General features: G+C 41.6%; 4 protein-coding genes across 6 annotated transcripts; 2 read left to right on the top strand and 2 right to left on the bottom strand.

The window, feature by feature from the left end:
* Positions 1-1062: 1062 nt before the first annotated feature.
* On the bottom strand, positions 1063-6824 carry LOC311010136 (glycerol kinase). Of its 3 annotated transcripts, XM_084004669.1 has the most exons (21): positions 6618-6824; positions 5895-5968; positions 5700-5806; positions 5551-5628; positions 5369-5448; positions 5084-5221; positions 4885-4994; positions 4735-4801; positions 4470-4487; positions 3212-3247; positions 3051-3118; positions 2937-2979; positions 2773-2853; positions 2597-2675; positions 2410-2506; positions 2242-2326; positions 2034-2154; positions 1808-1951; positions 1623-1709; positions 1369-1455; positions 1063-1220 (listed from the first exon to the last, which is right to left on the bottom strand). In XM_084004669.1, the coding sequence occupies exons 1-21, from the start codon at positions 6708-6710 to the stop codon at positions 1210-1212; spliced, it is 1704 nt and encodes a 567-aa protein (XP_083860795.1). In that variant the 5' UTR covers positions 6711-6824; the 3' UTR covers positions 1063-1209. The 3 variants fall into 3 exon arrangements, with proteins under 3 accessions (XP_083860795.1, XP_083860796.1, XP_083860797.1); XM_084004670.1 differs by lacking the exon at positions 4470-4487 and having other exon boundaries at positions 1064-1220; positions 3212-3250; XM_084004671.1 differs by lacking the exon at positions 4470-4487 and having other exon boundaries at positions 1064-1220; positions 6618-6823.
* Positions 6825-7939: 1115 nt separating this feature from the next.
* wbp4 (WW domain binding protein 4) lies at positions 7940-10839 on the top strand. The gene is made up of 10 exons (XM_084003874.1): positions 7940-8048; positions 8190-8262; positions 8351-8413; positions 8849-8975; positions 9075-9332; positions 9454-9524; positions 9605-9680; positions 9791-10005; positions 10122-10369; positions 10477-10839. Coding segments are annotated over exons 1-10 (1329 nt in total). The 5' UTR covers positions 7940-8046; the 3' UTR covers positions 10673-10839.
* Positions 10760-14427, bottom strand: mtrf1 (mitochondrial translational release factor 1). Its single transcript, XM_084003873.1, has 9 exons — positions 13933-14427; positions 13548-13645; positions 13386-13467; positions 13162-13269; positions 12894-13066; positions 12692-12809; positions 12454-12590; positions 12260-12358; positions 10760-12071 (listed from the first exon to the last, which is right to left on the bottom strand). The coding sequence occupies exons 1-9, from the start codon at positions 14327-14329 to the stop codon at positions 11949-11951; spliced, it is 1335 nt and encodes a 444-aa protein (XP_083859999.1). The 5' UTR covers positions 14330-14427; the 3' UTR covers positions 10760-11948.
* A 23-nt stretch (positions 14428-14450) lies between these two features.
* On the top strand, positions 14451-16622 carry ccdc122 (coiled-coil domain containing 122). Its single transcript, XM_084003872.1, has 6 exons — positions 14451-14507; positions 14967-15082; positions 15450-15848; positions 15938-16054; positions 16257-16330; positions 16518-16622. The coding sequence occupies exons 2-6, from the start codon at positions 14972-14974 to the stop codon at positions 16582-16584; spliced, it is 768 nt and encodes a 255-aa protein (XP_083859998.1). The 5' UTR covers positions 14451-14507; positions 14967-14971; the 3' UTR covers positions 16585-16622.
* The last annotated feature ends 1190 nt before the right edge of the window (positions 16623-17812 follow it).

Genomic DNA, 17812 nt, shown 5'->3' with positions numbered 1-17812 from the left:
ATATGGTTTAGTCTCCGGGTTCATCCCATTTAAATTTGTATAAAAATAATGTATGTAAAAAAACCTGCCTGTACATCCCATTCTTAAGCTTTCCAGAGGAAAAATATGACAAATGTTGGGCAATAGAATAATTAGACGTTCGTTAACTCGCTTCTACTTCCTCAAGCTTAAAGAAAAACCCTTAGATTTAAGTATTTATTCAATGATTTAATCGCCAAACTCCTAACATTTTAGTGCAATAAATCTTCGGTGAGAGTTATCTTTGAGGATGCATTCATGCAGTTGATTTAACGCTCTTAGAATTGACGGTGGATATTAACGGTCATGACAATATAAACATAAACCGGAAAATATATATTATATGCTCTGTGTTGCCGTTTTCATGACTCTATAAAGACAAAAATCTTTGAACCATGATAGCACGTAAAAGAAAGATTATACAAAATAAATAACTTTTTATTTATAAAAGCTGTTTCAGTTTTTTTCCCTTAATAATCTTCGGAGTTGGTTTCTAGGAGAACGCTTAGTCAGATTCACAGAAACATACAGATTCATGTGTATTAATTAGTGTAATTAATACATTATTAATTATAATATAACACTAGCCGATTCAAAAGTGCCCTTCATCACATATTCGGCCTTTACACAACACATATTCTACAGTTTTTTAAAGAACATGACAGTCACGTCACTTCCTCCAGAAAAAAACAACAACAACCGTGGCAGATTATTCATTCTCCACCATTTCCATTTCTACAAACTCAAACTTTCTGTGTCTTAATCCCGACTGTTAGAAAAAAAAATATACATATATATATAAACTCTGTTAGTAGACAGCTCCCACAAGACAAAACAAAAATATAACGTACCCTGGAGCTCACAGCGGAGGGTGTGGAACAACAAGCAATGCACATTAGACAGCAAGCGTCTACCATTGGTAGAGTTTCTACATACAGAAGCTCAGAAATTCATCACAGCCAAGAAAGAAACACTCAAGACACACCTGCTAAAATGTTTCTCTATTGTACCAATGCTGCAGAGTAAAATGCATGAAAACATGCTACGTCCTGGTTTCCGGGATGATTCTGCAGGAGGGTCTTTCTCCTGGAATGCCGTTTTTTGGGGGAAAGTAGTGCAACCAGGAGAGCGGTGGTCCGGCGTGAAGAGCGCTTGATTTCACCTTCTTGATCGCTCTCTGGAAGCCTGAGCCTAGTCGTGGCCTGACGTAATTCACCAAACAATACAAAGACATTCATTAGAATTAATTCCAACTGAAACTGTAATTACCACAACATTCTTGAATATGTGTCATTCACTATCTCTCACACACACACACACACACACACACACACTGAAGTAGACGCTGACCTGCGAGGTATTTAGCGCCGACTAGCATCAACATGCTGCCCATGATGTAGAAGCCCAGAGGGACGCTGCTGAAGATACTAGTTTCACCTTTTGGTCATCCAAACAAACCCAAGGGGAGAGACAGGAGAGCAGTTACACAACAAACTGGATGTAAAGGACAGAGCAGCAACCCTTTCAATGCACACATGGGCATGCCACGTTTGTCTTCAGATCAAAATATGCAAACCTATCCTCCAACATTTGCACTGCCTTACCGTTTCCATTACAAACAGGCTCCGTTGTCTCCCAGTTCATGGATTTCTGAACCGCCTTCTTCCATCGAGCGTACCGGAACTCGCTCTCTGCAAATATACAAAAACAAAAAGCACCATTTTTAAAGCAGCGGCTACTGACGAGACATCTTTTCCAAGCATGCTGAGGCAGCAGCAGCTCACTGCACCTTCAGGGTTGATCTGAGGGTCGAACTTCTCCGAGGTGACCTCACTCAGGTCCTCCGGGCTCAGACTCCACACGCTCACCCCCTCGGCCGCTCCCGCTGCCATCGCTGCACCGAGGGCTGTGGTCTCGGGCATGGACGGCTTCACTGGAAACAACAATCAATATGAACATTCATTTAGGAATGAGGACTATACCTTAAAAACCGAAGAAATGAACGCACGTCTTACCAACGGGGATGCAGAGGATGTCTGCCTGCAGCTGCATCAGCAGCTTGTTGGACGTCATTCCTCCGTCCACCTGCAGCTGAGTTAGCGGGATGCCGCTGTCCTGGTTCATGGCGTCCAGTATCTGCAGTATGACACAAAAACATGAGTACTTCATAAGTTGGTATGGATCATTTTTGAAGCTTAGGGTTTGTGCATCACAAAGACTCACCTCTCGTGTCTGGAAACACACAGCTTCCAGCGCAGCAAACGCGATGTGACTCTTATTAGTGAACTGAGTTAACCCACAAATGATCCTGTGAATCAGAGAGAGAGACGGAGTGAATCAGACGGACTTTATTTTACTATCACATGCAATAGTAGTCGTTCCTGCTCTTACCCTCTTGCACTGGGCTCCCAGTACGGTGCATAAAGACCCGAAAATGCAGGAACAAAATAACAGCCGTAGGATGTACCGACTGATGCAGCCAACTTCTCTGCACCGGGAGAGAAACAGGAAAAAGGTTCACAGATGAAATGACGAGTCCCGAGGATGCAGCTCTTCAAAAGACCAGAGCGTCACATACCGAGCTCCTCAGAGGAGCCGATGATGCCGAGGTTGTCCTGAAGCCAACGGACCACGGCTCCTGCGATGGCCACAGAGCCCTGGCAAGAAGAACCAGAATAAAGGGTGACTTCACCACTACAGAATCATTATAACGCACACCATGAAAGGAGTATTAGTGTATTTAAGCTACTGGACCTCTAGAGCGTAACAGGCGGGTTTGTCCCGACCAAGTTTGTAAGCCACAGTGGTCAGAAGTCCGTGATCCGACATGACAGGCTGCAAAACAACAGCAAGAACATAAATGCAACGGGATTCAATATGTGAAGGTTATTAAAATGCATACCTTCCTCGTACTGTACCTTAGATCCTGTGTTTCTCAGGAGAAAGCAGCCAGTTCCATACCTGGAACACAGAACAACTTTAGATGACATCACACATTGAAGTAAATAATCTAATAACACAAAGTCACTTACGTGTTTTTAGCCTGCCCATCCTGAAAACACATCTGTCCAACAAGCGCTGCCGACTGATCCCCGAGACACTGTTTATTTAAATAACACATACATCGATCAACTTTGCAAATTCCTCAAATACGTCAAAGCACGGATTCAAAGTGAAAGAGAGATAAACTCACCCCGGAAATAGGGATACCGGAAAGAGCTCCCGATTTCTGCTGAGAGAAAAGATGTTTAATAACTGCGTATTTTAATGCTGAAGCCACATTAAAAGGATATGAGTGGATATCAAATATGGAGATTTTCATAGGATGAACTGTTAACATCTGATCATTAAGTCAGTTTACTTTTATGAAGTCAAATGTGCAGAAAGTGTCTCTGAACTGACTGATTGATTATAAAAGCTTGAACTTATGCATTCATATTTGCAGCTATGATCACTGTGCTCTACTTGCTGTGACATGAACACTGAAAACCAAAAGGGAATCACTTGTTATTTGACTGCATGAAGCCAAATACCAAAAACAAACTAATTCTACCACATTTTTTTTAAATCACAACACCGTAACAGTGAGGGGAACTCAAGGCAAGTGTGAACTGTATGAATGAAAACGTCTTCACTCCTACGGGGGAGGCGGTCTCTGCTTTGGTCTGATGTTTAAAAGACAAAAAGGTAAGAAGTTGGTTTCGTGAAACGGTGCCAAAGAGTGAAGAGATTTGTGGGACGTTGTGGAGGAAGACGGTGGGCGTCGATGACAAGCAGCTGAGCGGCATGCCACAACACAAGCAATGAGGGACGGGGAGCAGCCAGTACATTTCCAATACACCAAACGTGTTGAACAAAAGGCTGGGAAATGTTGACTTTTGCACACTAACGTCTTTGATAAAGCTACGCAAACATTAATTTACTGTTTAATTGCTGTTTATTTGGTTACCTGCAATTACCACCTTTATTTTGAAAAGACGAGAGTTCATCTGGACACCAAAAACAGCATTTATAACTAACCAGGGACATCTTTTGGTGCTCATTTAGCTTGCCAGGTGATATATATTCTACTGTTTTACCAACGATTTTTAAGTGTTTGGTTTGCTGAAGCTGATCTATGGGGAAAAGCTTATTATAAAATGTTAAACGTCTCATGCTACAAATCTAATTGGTGTCCATTTGCTCAAATGTCCTTATGTGAGTGGCAAAGATTTACAGGAAATGTATCTTGTTAGTTTAGTGACAACAATGTGGCAGAAAATGAAAGCTGGTTGGAAATAAACCTAAATATGACTTATTTTATTTGCCGAAGCATGCCGAACAGCTGCCGAAGCATAAACCTTCTCCTGATTTTTTTGGAAATGCACTGTGTGATGATGTATTCTCTGCAGAAGAAGCAGGACGGGCTACTTTGCATGATGAGGAAAATAGCGATGGCGAGTATTACTTACCCGGCTAGAACATATTTTCTACCAGTGAGAGAAGAGAGACAATGGCACACAATGAAAATGCCTAAAATCATTTCTCAGTCAACCTTCATGCACTTAGAACAGTGTGAAACCACCAAACAAACACTCAAACATCCACGATTGTCTTGTTAGCGGGCTGCATGACTCACTAGACAGAGCAATGAAACCACGGGGATAAAACGTTAATATAGAAAGTCTTTATCGTGGAACTGTGAGGAGAGTCGACTCTGTGTGGGTGCATGTTTACCATCAGACCGTAGATTTCTGAGGAGCTCCGAACTTTTGGTAAGATCTCCATGGGAATACCAAAATATCTGTCAGGAAACAGCATGAGCATATTGATTACAACTTCTGTTGATACACATTATTTGTTGCAATACAAAAGCAGCTGTCATACTTGCAGAGTTCTGGGTCCCAGTCCATGGAGTGAATGTTGAACAGCATGGTCCTGCTGGCGTTGGTCACATCGGTGCAGTGGACTCCGCCTGACTTCCCCCCCGTCAAACACTGTTTGACAGCCATCACAAACACACACAACCAAATCAATCAGCTGTAGACGGTCACCATAGCGACGGTACGACCTCTCAGGGACTCACCCAGATGAGCCAGGAGTCCACGGTGCCGAACATGGCCCGGTGAGACACGATGGCCTCGTGGACCTCCACCACGTTGTCCATCAGCCAGCGGAGTTTCACCGCGCTGAAGTACGTGCTGATCGGGAGCCCCGTTTTATGCTGCAGGATCATAATGACTTCACATCAAAAGTAGAATACAAATATGTAGAAATGCAAAAAGACATGTTGAGACATGCTCACAACGGATAGAGCCTCCTTAACACACATCAACATTGGATGAAAATAAGCCGTTTGCAGGGAGCTCACCTTCAAGTGGTTCTTATTCCTTCCTGGAGTTTTGTTAATTAGACGTTCAACCGTTGATTGAGTCCGCAGGTCCAACCAAACTGAACGAATAAAAAACAAAACAAACTGCAATTAACGAAAACGTCCAGGATGAATGGAAATAACGTTTAAATAGCGAAGGAAACACAACAGTATAACTTTACCAATTGCGTTGTAGAGGGGCTCGCCCGTCTCTTTGTCCCAAACAAGCGTGGTCTCTCTTTGGTTGGTCACTCCGATAGCTGGACAGACACAAAGCAAGATCATAAATCTTTGAAATAAAAGCAAACTGTCAATGCCTAATATTACACACCTTTAATGTTTGAGATGTCTATGTTGAGCTGGGTGAGCTTTTCACACGTCCGCTCCATGCACTCGTACACCGACTGCAGAATTTCTCTGGGGTCTTCCTCCACCCATCTGAAAATAGAGAAAGAAAAATCACAACAAATAAGACCCACAAACAATACTATTAACTATGAACTTGTATGGGAGCTTGTATGTTTACCCTTCTTTGGGGAAGCTCTGTTTGATTTCCACCTGGTGATGGCTGAGGAGCTCTGCTGTTTTTGAATTAAACACCTTCAAAGAGAGAAAAACAACCAAAGAGAGAGAACACAGGTTAACTGCTATTTTCATCACAGATGTCTGATTCCCTTTGTCAGTTAGATTTCATCAACAGTTCACGGATCCAAACTAGAATCCCAAACCCGCTTTCTAGAGTCCACGATGCTGCCTTTAAACTAACAAACCGAACACTGTTTATTTGATTTTGTTCATCTCAAATTATGATGATGTCATGGCAAACATGCCTTATGTGCTGTACTTTCAGCCTCCAATAATGACGCAAACTATCAGTGTAATTATATTTTAAACAAAGTCATTAAATCCTATAATTGTAGCCCAAAATATCTCTGCAAGCTACAATTACAATATCTCCTGCTATAATATGTTTAATGTTTCTGACACTTTATGGTGACTTATGCAAATTAAAAAAAAAAAAAAACTCAAATATTAGCCACACCCCAAAACATAAACAGCTGTTCCTTAAGAGAGAACAAAAAACAAAACAAATGCTATTTTCTTTGTTTCTGTTTGCTTTTTACATTAATTACGGTAGCTTCATTTGAGCTTGTATGTAAACATGGATGACCATTGAACGGAAACAGCCGACAGCGTTGACACGTCGACGCGTCATTGACAGACCAGCTAGCTCGCGCGACTCTCTTACCAGAAACCGGGTGGAGCTCGTGCCCTGATCGATGGCAGCGACCAGCGGCCCCAACGTGATCCGGTGTGAGGACGCCGCCATGGTGTCGTTCATGGGCTCGCCCCGGAGCTTCTGCACGGAAACGGGATTAGAAACCTGGTTATCAGCGCAAAGCGGCTCACGTTAAACCAAAGACGGGTTTGCGGCGGGTCAGGCGCGGACTTTTCGACGCGCTTGCTCGTCCTCCTGACGCTCAGTGATGACGCAGCTGATCGAGACACGCAACGTTGCAAAAGATATTTATTTATCAATAAATCGACTCTGAATTTCCTTTACATATGAAAATGTTTTTTTTCTTATTCCTCTACGAAATCAAACCAACACTGTATTGTAATGCTGATACTATTACTTGCAAAATGTCATAAACATAAATCAAAATGTTCAATTCCACTATTTTTAATTTTAGAAAATGAATTCAAACAATACATTAAGTCAATTTTAAATTGTAGAATCAAAAAAAGCTATTAAATCCCTGAATCTGTGTACCCTATATAACATTCTTTTTTACAAACTAATGTATGATTTCTGGCTATATATTCTGATCCCCTGGTATTTCTGCTGTTATTTTTAGATATGTTGTATGTTTACAATGCTGTTTGATTATTGTCACTGTTAATGAATAAATAAAAGATTAAAATTCTAATAAGACATAAAAACCAAACAGAAGACACATTTATATTTTTCATAACGAATTCATAACACATTGGACTTCCTGTAAATGTATCCCTCTCAAAGTAAGCTCTCTCTATATATATATTTATGTTGGTGGCTCTATTTTCGTTTAAAATAGAAAGGAAAGCTCTTTATAATATATTTATATTTAAAATGTTCAAAAACATTTGTTCCCATACCGGGAGTCGAACCCGGGCCGCCTGGGTGAAAACCAGGAATCCTAACCGCTAGACCATATGGGAAGACAGAACAATTGAAACCATTAATACTTTTTATATTTAAAATTAAAAAAGCTAGTCAAACGAACCCGAATTGCAATTTCATAGTTTGTATAGACAATAAATAATAGATAGATAAAATATTACGTTATACGTTACATATTTTTTAATAATAAAATATGTAACGTAAAAAATAATTATAGAGATGAACGGGAAAATGAGAACTTGGGCTAAAAATATGAAAACAAACTGGTGAACTTTTTAGCGACCCTTTAGTCCTCCATTTTTAATTTGTAACGAAAAAAATGTGTGTATAATATACAATATATCGTGTTTTTAAAAATCTTATATCCATTTCAGAGCTCGTCTCCGCGACGCCTGACGATGACGTCATCACAAACGGACAGTGTTGTCATTCCTGAAATGTGGGAAGCGTATGTCGCTTTATTTGGCTCGTTTTAGATTCTTTCGTCGTGTTTTAACCACCAAGACTTAAGGAAATGTAAGTAATGATAATCATTCTGTAAGATAAGTTAGTGTAATTTAAAGTTAAATAATCCAATAAGCCAGTTAGCCGCGTTAGCTCTCCAGGCTAAATCATCAATGTTTTGTTAGCTCATTGTAGTTTTGTGTATTTTTCCAGGGCTGACTACTGGAAGTCGCAACCAAGGAAATTCTGTCAGTACTGCAAGTGCTGGATTGCAGACAATAAGCCTGTGAGTAGGCCCAAAGATGCTGAGGACAGGATCCACATGTCACCCAGATAGCCAGCTAATGTGTAATCCTGTTTGTTTTGCTCTGCAGAGTGTTGAGTTCCACGAAAGAGGGAAGAATCACAAAGAAAATGTTGCTGCAAAAATCACTGAGGTATTTACGATGTGTTTTCTTTCTCTGATTGATTGAAATGGAGATAGAAATGGATAGAAACGCTTCACCTATCAGGATTGACATGATTCCCATAAATAAATACAACTAAACAAAAGGTTTTTACTTAAAAGTTTAATGCATTTAGATAATTAGTTGTATAACTGGATTTTTTACAATGGTGGTATGCCTGTGTATTCATAAACACACAGACGCACATTAGATTTGCATGGCTATACCAGATTATACATAATTCATACCCATCAATGAGGGTTTTCAGTGACATAAACAGCCAAAATAAACTTGCCCTTTCTTGGCACCATCCTCGGGACTGGCAGGAGAGATAAGGTCCAGACATTACACTCTTGGCGCTACAGCTCTCTGTTTATCGGCTACGTGCCGCTGCCGTTCATCTCATTACATTTTTCCCTTCTGCAGATTAAAAAGAAGAGCATTGATAAAGCGAAGCAGGAGGAACGTCAGAGTAAACAGTTTGCAGCAATGGAGGAGGCTGCAATGAAGGCATATGAGGAGGATCTGAAGAGGATGGGAAGGGAGGCAGCAGGTATTTATTTTTAAACATGTTATTTAAATGATGTGCATCATGTGGGCTACTGTGGAGGAATTTTTCTTCTTTGATAACTGCATATGTTTTTGTTGTTAGGATTACCAGCCCAAACAACGACGACAACACAGCCAAAATCGCAGCCGCAGGTAAGACCTCATGTAGGACCACAGGTCGGACCTCAGGCAAAACCTCAGGCAAAACCTCAAGGAAGACCTCAAGGAAGACCTCAGGCCAAAAAACAGCAAAAGCATGCGAAAGCAAACAAGAAGTTCAGAGGCCAAACAGGAGCACAGGTTTGGGTTGAAGGAAAGACGGAAGATGGAAACACGTACTACTACAACACAGTAACTGGAGGTGGGTAGAACCAGAGCATAATCCTACCAACATTCTCCTGCAATATTTTTGCACTTAATAGCCCACTTGACTCTTACCAACATGGTTTAAGCATTATGTTGTCTTTGCATTTTAACCACAGAATCTAAATGGGAAAACCCAGAGGGTTTCCAGGGAGAGAACCCGATCTCTGCACAGCCTGCACAGCCTGAGGTTAATTCTTTTTTTAAGTTTCTTTCAAATGCTGCTGGTTGCTGGTGACATGCATTTATACGTTAATTTTGGGTCTTTAGAGCTCTTCAGGCTGTCTTTGGATGGAAGCCGTCAGTCCTGATGGTTATACATATTACTACAACTCAGAGACTGGAGGTGAAATATTTCACTTTATATATTTTATACATGTAAAATTAAGTCCAATACCTGTTATTCTTTATAGAGATACTGTCTGATAATTACATGCTCTTTCTTCTTTACCTCAGAGACCAGCTGGGAGAAGCCAGCAGGCTATCCTTCGATTGAAGCATCTGGATCTGCGTCCAACAAAGAGGGAGAGAGTAAGGAGGAGCCTTCAGACCCTCAGAAGGAGCCGCTCCCAGGAGACGAGGAGAGCACCAGTGGGGCTCCGGCATCTCAGGAAGCTGAAATCCCAGAACAAGCCAGCCAGCAGCCTGATACTCCAAAGATCAGCATCAGGGTGAGAGAAGTCCTGGCACTAAATGAGAATTAGTAAAGAACAAATTTAACTTCTGCTTATCAAGATGCTGTGTAAAAATTCTCCTCATCCTTTTCTTCCTTGTTTCTTGTTTTCAGAAAAGGCAAGCAGAAGCCGAGCCATCAGAAAATGAGGGAGAAGATAAAGTGAGTGATGATGCTCCTAAAGAGGAAGAAATGAAAGCTGAAGAAATTAAAAAAGAGGAAGAGGTTCAAAGCAAGACAGCTGAACCTAAAGAGAAGAAAGAGGTGAAGGTCTTCATGCAAGTGAAGACTCAAGCCAAAAGGCTGAAAACTGCCAATCCATACGGGGCTTGGGAAGAAATCCAGGAAGAGGAGGATCCATAGTAAGTGCTGGTTGAATGGATTGATCCACTGATGTGCATTCTGCAGACCAGACAGATGTGCCAGTAGTATTAACTGAAAAGTCTCTTCTTTTTTCTTGCCTTTCCAGTGCCAACATAGACTTGCAGTTGCCTCAGACGGAGGGAAGCAGCGCTCCAGCCGACCCGCCACCAGAGCCGAAACCGAAGTTTAAGGAACGCATCATCACATCCCTCGGAGGGGAAGGCGGCCCTGCTTCGTTCAGGAAAAACAAGCCTCAGAACGGCAAATCCAGGAGCCTTCGACAGAGAGACGACGACGACTGACCCAATCACATAAAAACAACACAAAACTCTTTCTAGGAACTTTTGATATTCTAAAACACCATTTACATTTTTTGAAGCATCTATTAGGAGTATTTTTCCTTCTTTTTTTAATCAACATAAAATGCAAACCTTTTTTTTAAAAACTAACATTAAAATTCAAAATCGACGTTTCTTGAAACAAATCCTAAAAATGTCTACCATTGGACGCAATCCATGTTCTTTTCTTTGTACCGAGTTCTGTCATAATACTTTTATAGTCTCATCTCATGCATACAACATTGCATCCTGCATTCTGACATGGGCAGTTTAGCTAAACAGAGGTATTCAAATATTTTTTTGTATTTTCCATAATGTATTTTTTCTACCATTGTAAGTAAAAGCTAGTAAGGCATTCTCCTTGTGGAAACATCATTGTGATATTTAACTGCTATACTTTAATAAAGCAGTGAGATTAAAGATGGGAAAATGTGTAAATTATGACTTTCTGGATACTGAAAATGTAAAAAGAAAAAATTCAAATGTATCTCAATAAATGTAAAAAAAAAAAAAAAAACTAATTATAAAGAGTTTGAATGAGTATCAAATAAATACTGCTGGTCAGCTGGCATACACATGCAGGGTGTGATATGCTTTTGGTGAGCGTGTGTATAAAGCTGATAGGTGGTTTCACCGCACCCTGATATGAAGGATATTTACCGAATAACAGTATTGACGTCTGTTTACATGCATCATAAAAAGTCAGCTTTACTATGAGGGTTTTCTTCCACGGTGTAGTAGAAGTTCCAGGCTCATGCTCATTTAGGAAACTAACTGCCAGAACAAAAGATTTGATTATGATCTGGACAACCAAATTCTCACTTAGAGCACAAATGCTAAAAAATATTTTGAGAAAGATCAACATTATTTGACATTAGCTTTATGTAATTATTTAATTTTCAGTAGTTTTGTGCAGCTTAAAATAGTTAAACTGATAAGCAAATCTAATGTTTTTTTCCTCAAGCAGTTTAAAGAATCAATAATTTATAAAGATGACTAATTCATGAAGCTATTGTGTTATTAAGGGAATTACCATGACACAAATACATTATTGAATATTTTATTACAAAAATAAAAATCTCTTGATTGTGAGTGAGTTGCCGTTTGTCTTATATTGCATAACACTATTGCACAAGTATTGATTCTTATTAAATAATATATATTTCAGGCCTGGTGTGCAGTCACAGTAAGTGTACGGTATGTTCAGTACACTTGGCAGTAAGCAGGGTCAGTCTGCAGACTATCCAGCATTTGGTGGTTTCATACTGCTGCTCTCCACCACCTCCAGAAGAGCCTCCCTCTCTGCGTGGTCGAGCACATCGGAGATCAGATCATGGAGAGCCTCCCCTCCTCTCATGAACTCCTACACATGGAGCAGAACAAATTCATTTGGATTTTAACTAGTGAGAAAGCCGGAGCAAAAAATAAATAAATATTCAACTGTTGACATCAATTTGCTGGTTGAAAATGACAAGAACGACAAACAGAAAATGTACAACAGTTTCTTGTGATTTAAGCAAAGTTTTGAGACACGCTCCCTTAATATCTTACCTTAATATCTCTAGTAGAATATCCAGTCCTGTGGTCGGTGACACGATCCTGGCTGAAGTTGTAGGTACGAATCCTCTCTGATTGAGAACGTGTGCCCACCTGTAGTGCGGGAGAAGGTATAACGGATAAGAATGGGCACTAAAACACACAAAGATGTTGTTTATTGTGAGCTCTTGCAGGAGGAGTTCACTCACCTGCTGCTTTCGCGCTGTATGCCGCTGCTCAGTCTCTTTACCCATCATGCTCTGGTAGAGCCTGGCCCTCAGCACACGCATGGCAGTGTCTCTGTTTTGCAGCTGAGAGCGAGTCTGCTGACATTCAGCTGTTACGCCTGTTGGGAGGGTAAGATGAGCAAGAGAATCATGTTTATATGACGGGAAAAGCCAAAAAATCTAGTCTGGAGTAGTTTGAGTTCTGCCGTGTATGTTTTACCGGTGGGGAGATGAACGATGCGCACGGCACTGTCTGTTGTGTTGACACTTTGGCCCCCGGCACCTCGAGATCTGAATGTATCGACGCGAAGATCTTTTGGATCAATGTGGATGTCAAACTACGAGGAGAGAGGTTGAAATAAATGTAACTTCACTCACGCTAACAAACACAGGCTGATGAAAAGCAGGAGTGTGAAGTGTACCTCCACTGGCTGAGGCAGGATTATGACAGTCATGGTTCCTGTGTGGATACGCTGCATCCTGGAGGAGAGGCCAACCTCAGGGATCCTTTGCACTCGGTGTGTTCCTCCTTCGTGCTTCAGATGTCTGTACACATTCTCCCCGGCTATTCTCACTGCTGCATGGTGCAAGCCACCTGAGAGAGATTGTTGGTTCTCAAACTGTCATGGTCATGTGTACACGCCTCTGCAAAGCCTGGATGATACAGTAGAGACAAGAAATGTGACTTACCATACTCAGCATTTGTGTAGTTCAGCAGCTCAAAGTCCCAATTCTTGTAAAAGGCAAAACCCTGGTACATGTCAAACATTTCCTTGGTGAACTGCTGACAGATGTCACCTGAAACCACATCAACAGATATTAAGAAAACACACTGTATGTTGTTGTTGTTGGGTGAACTGTGGCTGTAAAGACCGTCTTCATTAAGCAGACAACTGGTATCCACTCTTTCATACCTCCTGTTGTCCGTCCGGATACGACCTCCAGCAGAATATTACTGCAGTCAAGAGGGTCGATGGGCACGAGAGCTTTGATCAACTGGAGAGGAAGAAGATTCACTCATTCACTGCTCTTTAACACATTTCTACACATATATGAGACCGCCTTTGTGTTCTTACGTCTTTTCTCAAGGTCAAAATCTTGCAGGAGATCTGTGCTTCCTCCTCTTTCAACAGCTGGGTCAGTTGTTCATCTTCGTCTTTGGTCCCGACTGAATCTGGAGCCAGGAGGGGAAAAAGGAAGAATGATAGAATAAAGAAGGATATCAATACATGTTGGGACACCAACTGCGTCATAATACAGACTGCAACACCTTTATTGACTGAAACTAAGTTATAATACAGTTTGAGATCTGAAGTACTTTTAATTTCAAGATTTTGTCAGACTTTGGACTTAAGAGACTGTTTGTGGCATTATATTAAGTATTACATGTATAGAATAAAATCCCCCACGTCATTCACAGATTTTGACCATTTTACGGACAGAAATAAAAGAAACACTCACTATGCAGAAGTGCAAGGACTTCCTGGAGGTCTTCCAGGGCTTGTTCAATACTCTCAAACACATCTGCCAGAGGCTGCAGCTCTGTTTGCTTCTTCATGAGCACCTTCCTGTCCGCCTCGCTGAGGTATGCATGCTGTAACTTCGTGCTAGTGCCTCTGAACTCCTGCACGAGTCGCTGAATGTGCCTCTGAACGGACTCGGTCTTATACAACTCCCCCACATCATTGTGACGGAGGCGTCTCGGTGCTACTGTACTCGACCGGTGCACCTGTGCGAGGTTAGCATATTTCAGCCTGGTGTGTCCCGTTATCGCCCTCCATCCTGTTCTTCTTGCTCTGCTGCTGTGGACGACGCGGCTACACAGAGGAAACAGTCCGATCCAGCGACCGACGAGCATCTGATAACATCTGAGAGCAACGACTCAAGAAAAAACACAATAAACACTTGTTGTTCAGGCGTTTACGGCAGCTGAGAGCGATGCCACTGTAGCTAGCTCGTAACCGGAAGTAGTCAGAGAAACGGGGGTTCAAGGTGAAGCAGTGAACTCTGGGAGGTGTAGTTTCATTCTATCGGCCGTTAGACCGAGTTTTATGATTTAAAATATTTTTTTTTTCATCTATCTGGTTATCCCTTAAATTACAAAAAAAGGTTCAAATTATTAAAAAAAAAATATTTAATTGTTTTTGTTTTTTCATTAGTTAGCTATGTTAGCTAGCTTCTCGTTAAACGTTAGCTGCTAATTAACGTCAAAATGTCAAACTTTAGAGCGAGTGAAGCTGGTAAGATATTAACGACGGCTAAACAACTAATTTATAATAAATAAATGTATGTTTAGTCGTGTTTAACTGAGCCAATGAAAGTCGATTTAACTATGAATTTAAATTAAGGCTTAATCTTTACATGTTGTTAAGTGGGTTTAAAAATTAATAATTTGGAAATGCTGCTAGCACGATCAGTTTGGTTTGTCAACAATGCGTTATAAACTCTGGTTAAACAGAAATAAAGGTGAATAAACTGTTATTACTGCCTTTCAGGACGAATGGACAAGTCTGAGTTCTCATTGGCCAAAGCAGTGGAGGATGTTAGCCAACATGGCTACGCTCAGACTAAGGCCCTGCAAGAGAAACAGAAGACACTCATCTCCCTGCAGGTTCACCTTTACTGCAACTTACCTCAACTTAATATTGTTTGTAATATAATAATGTGAATAGAAGTTGTAGCAGATGCAACCACAAGTCCCTACTTTTCAGAAATTGGTAATTTATGTGCACAATGCAATTATGCATTTGCAAGAAAAAAGTATGGACAGACAGAACTTAATACATTTGTAGTTTTTGCACTAACAAATCATTTATATGCATCCATGCAATACAATTCTTAGGAATAGACACACGTTTACATCTCACTCTAAAAAGCACCATGGGAGTCTGATTTACCTGCTTATTTTTCGAACACCTTTGCATCTCAAGTGTATCTTTGGGGGTGTAGAAACTGATTTGGACATTTTGCTTTTCCAGGCAACTCTTGTGGACGTTGAGAAGGAAGTTGAGAGGGCACAGATGGCACTGAGATCTAAAGTGAGGGAATTCCTGATGCTGGAGGGCGAGACGGAGTGCCTGGAGCAGCACACTAAAGTCCTGCGTGATCGCTGTGCATCCATCAGCAGGGGAAACACTGACCTGCAGATTGATCTAAGGGAGGAGGAGGAGAACGCCCGCACGGCACTGGCGCTGTTCAACAGTTATCGAGATAAGATGGAGGGACACAGAGCAGCTGTTTTGCATGTGGCGAGTCAGACCCGGGGCCATACAGACCTGGAGGAGAGGAGAGCACTGGTCCAGATGCTGACACAGCAGAGAGAGGAGCTGAAGGAAGATTTGGAGAATCCAAATGGAAACACAGTGCAAATGGCAAAGGTGGAGACAATGAACTGGATGGTATGGCATATAATATTGGAATTTAAATGTTACATACCATGCTAATGGTTAATGTGTCTTTTCTGCAGCGTGAGAATGTTTCTCTGAAGGGGGAGATCTCTGCGATGAAGGAGACCATAGCTAAGAAGAGAGAGCAGCTGCAAAAAGAGTTTGCGATTCATACCCAGATAAAGAGAGACATAGAGGTATGGGCAAGACAAGTGGTGAATTCATGGACTACAAGTAATGGTTCTTTTCATCATCTATGAATCTACAGATTATTGACAACATTAATCCAACAAACCACAAATAAAGACATCAGGACTTAAGCACCAGATCATATTTTCAGTTCCTGTTTTATTCCCACACTTCAAACTGTGTTTTGTTTGTGCATTGTCCCTCCTTTAGATCCAGAACAGACGCTACGAAGCCATCGTCAAGCGCCTTCACGGCCAGCTGAGCAGGGCCCAGGCTGTCCACAGGTAAAAAATGATGCAACCAGCAGTGATACCATCGTTATTCATCCAACAAGTGCATATGTGTTATTTAAGGGTGGGCATTTCAATGAATGTTTTACACACATGTAAATTAAATTGGCCCGTCTCTCTTTAGTGCCCTTTTTCCAGCTCTGCATATTAAACACTGTCAAACTGTGTCTGCTTTACTCAGGCAAATGTCTGAAGATGTCTCCCGCATGGAGAGAGAGCGAGCTGAGCTTAAAGGGCAGCTGGAGTAATCTGAGCGGTCAGTGCTTGTTAAACGTCAGACTTCAAGACGTTTTATGATACGGTCTTCTTTATTTTTTTAAATCAGATTGAATATAAGCTGGTAGTTTTTTCTGAGTCTTTTGTTGCTGTAACTATCATTCAACAGCAGGGGGCAGCATTGTCATCTAAATCTGTTTAACCCTCGCCAAGTAGAGTGATGTAAAATGACTGTTATTGCTGAATGTGTTCCTTTGAAATGCTTTTAGAAGTATAAAAATGCGTCTGTTCTCACGTTATTTTGTTTTCTGTAAAACCAGGACAGCATGCGCTGTCCCACAGCTGTTCTGAGACCAGATCGGGGGCAACATCAGCAGAGCGTGGGATGGGATTGTAGCTCGGGTGGTGACAGTTAATCGGTTTGTCCACAACACAACATGCGACCCATGCAGAACAGAAGCCAAGTGTCGACTTCCAACTGTCGATGTGACGTTGCTGTTTTGGGACACGCTGTTCCAGCTTCCGCTTCACTGGGCGCCCTGATGGACTGCGAGGTGACAGTCCACAGCGCCGCCTAACAAGGGTGGGACTGTGCCTCTTCAGCCGTAACTCACGTCAACGATGAAACTGCCTTTTCAAAAGATTCCTGAGAGCGAGGTTATATTGTACTCCCCCCGCATATCATCTGCAGAGGTGAAAAGTGTGTGCCAGCTTTACAAAGCTTACCTGGCACACATATAAATGTAATTAGTCAACCGCAAAAAAGTGCAGGCACTATTGACATTTAAAGACAATCATCCCGTTAAATATTTGTGGAAACGTTACAGTGATTGAGCAGAGTGTATAGCTTTAATGCACACTCCGCTTGGATGTGTGGGAGATGAAGGACAGCGTGTGATCAAGTACTCAAGAGCTCTCAACCGCAAATTACAGTTGAGTGGGCCATTTTCCTTAAAGGTGCACTTGGGGAGTCTATCCGGCCAGTCTGGCTGCCTGCTCTGTCTGGCTCACTTTATTAGCACGTTCTCAGCCCGTCGGCCCTCGCTGTGTCCTGATGGAGCCGCTCAATCTGTTGAAACAAAGTGTATCACAGACATAAAGGCGCGGCCAGATGTGCAGCAAGCTGCCCAAAAACATCCTCTGAGGAATGAAAGAGACCAGTACATGGAGAAACATTCTGCAGAGTCACTGGGAGAGGGGATTTATGCATGACCTTTAAAAACACACAAGACATTCATTTTATTTTCGTCACATTAAGTT

This window comes from Eutrigla gurnardus, assembly GCF_963514095.1.
Source record: "Eutrigla gurnardus genome assembly, chromosome: 24".
NCBI lineage: Eukaryota > Metazoa > Chordata > Actinopteri > Perciformes > Triglidae > Eutrigla > Eutrigla gurnardus.
Note: the sequence above shows the minus strand (reverse complement) of the source record. Positions and strands in the feature narration are given on the sequence as shown.

What these genes read in the sequence shown, in the direction of transcription:
- LOC311010136 (XM_084004669.1), bottom strand. Translation starts at nt 6,710, where the DNA reads ATGAACGACACCATGGCGGCGTCCTCACACCGGATCACGTTGGGGCCG. An exon ending in CGAGCTCCACCCGGTTTCTG is followed by an intron (nt 5,969 to 6,617) that starts GTAAGAGAGTCG and finishes CTCTCTTTGAAG; the next exon opens with GTGTTTAATTCAAAAACAGC. An exon ending in GCCCCTCTACAACGCAATTG is followed by an intron (nt 5,449 to 5,550) that starts GTAAAGTTATAC and finishes TTATTCGTTCAG; the next exon opens with TTTGGTTGGACCTGCGGACT.
- wbp4 (XM_084003874.1), top strand. An exon ending in GGATTGCAGACAATAAGCCT is followed by an intron (nt 8,263 to 8,350) that starts GTGAGTAGGCCC and finishes TTTGCTCTGCAG; the next exon opens with AGTGTTGAGTTCCACGAAAG. An exon ending in CAGGAAGAGGAGGATCCATA is followed by an intron (nt 10,370 to 10,476) that starts GTAAGTGCTGGT and finishes TTGCCTTTCCAG; the next exon opens with TGCCAACATAGACTTGCAGT.
- mtrf1 (XM_084003873.1), bottom strand. Translation starts at nt 14,329, where the DNA reads ATGCTCGTCGGTCGCTGGATCGGACTGTTTCCTCTGTGTAGCCGCGTC. An exon ending in TTTTGACCTTGAGAAAAGAC is followed by an intron (nt 13,468 to 13,547) that starts GTAAGAACACAA and finishes CTTCCTCTCCAG; the next exon opens with TTGATCAAAGCTCTCGTGCC. An exon ending in CTACACAAATGCTGAGTATG is followed by an intron (nt 13,067 to 13,161) that starts GTAAGTCACATT and finishes AATCTCTCTCAG; the next exon opens with GTGGCTTGCACCATGCAGCA.
- ccdc122 (XM_084003872.1), top strand. Translation starts at nt 14,972, where the DNA reads ATGGACAAGTCTGAGTTCTCATTGGCCAAAGCAGTGGAGGATGTTAGC. An exon ending in AGATAAAGAGAGACATAGAG is followed by an intron (nt 16,055 to 16,256) that starts GTATGGGCAAGA and finishes TCCCTCCTTTAG; the next exon opens with ATCCAGAACAGACGCTACGA. An exon ending in AGGGCCCAGGCTGTCCACAG is followed by an intron (nt 16,331 to 16,517) that starts GTAAAAAATGAT and finishes TGCTTTACTCAG; the next exon opens with GCAAATGTCTGAAGATGTCT.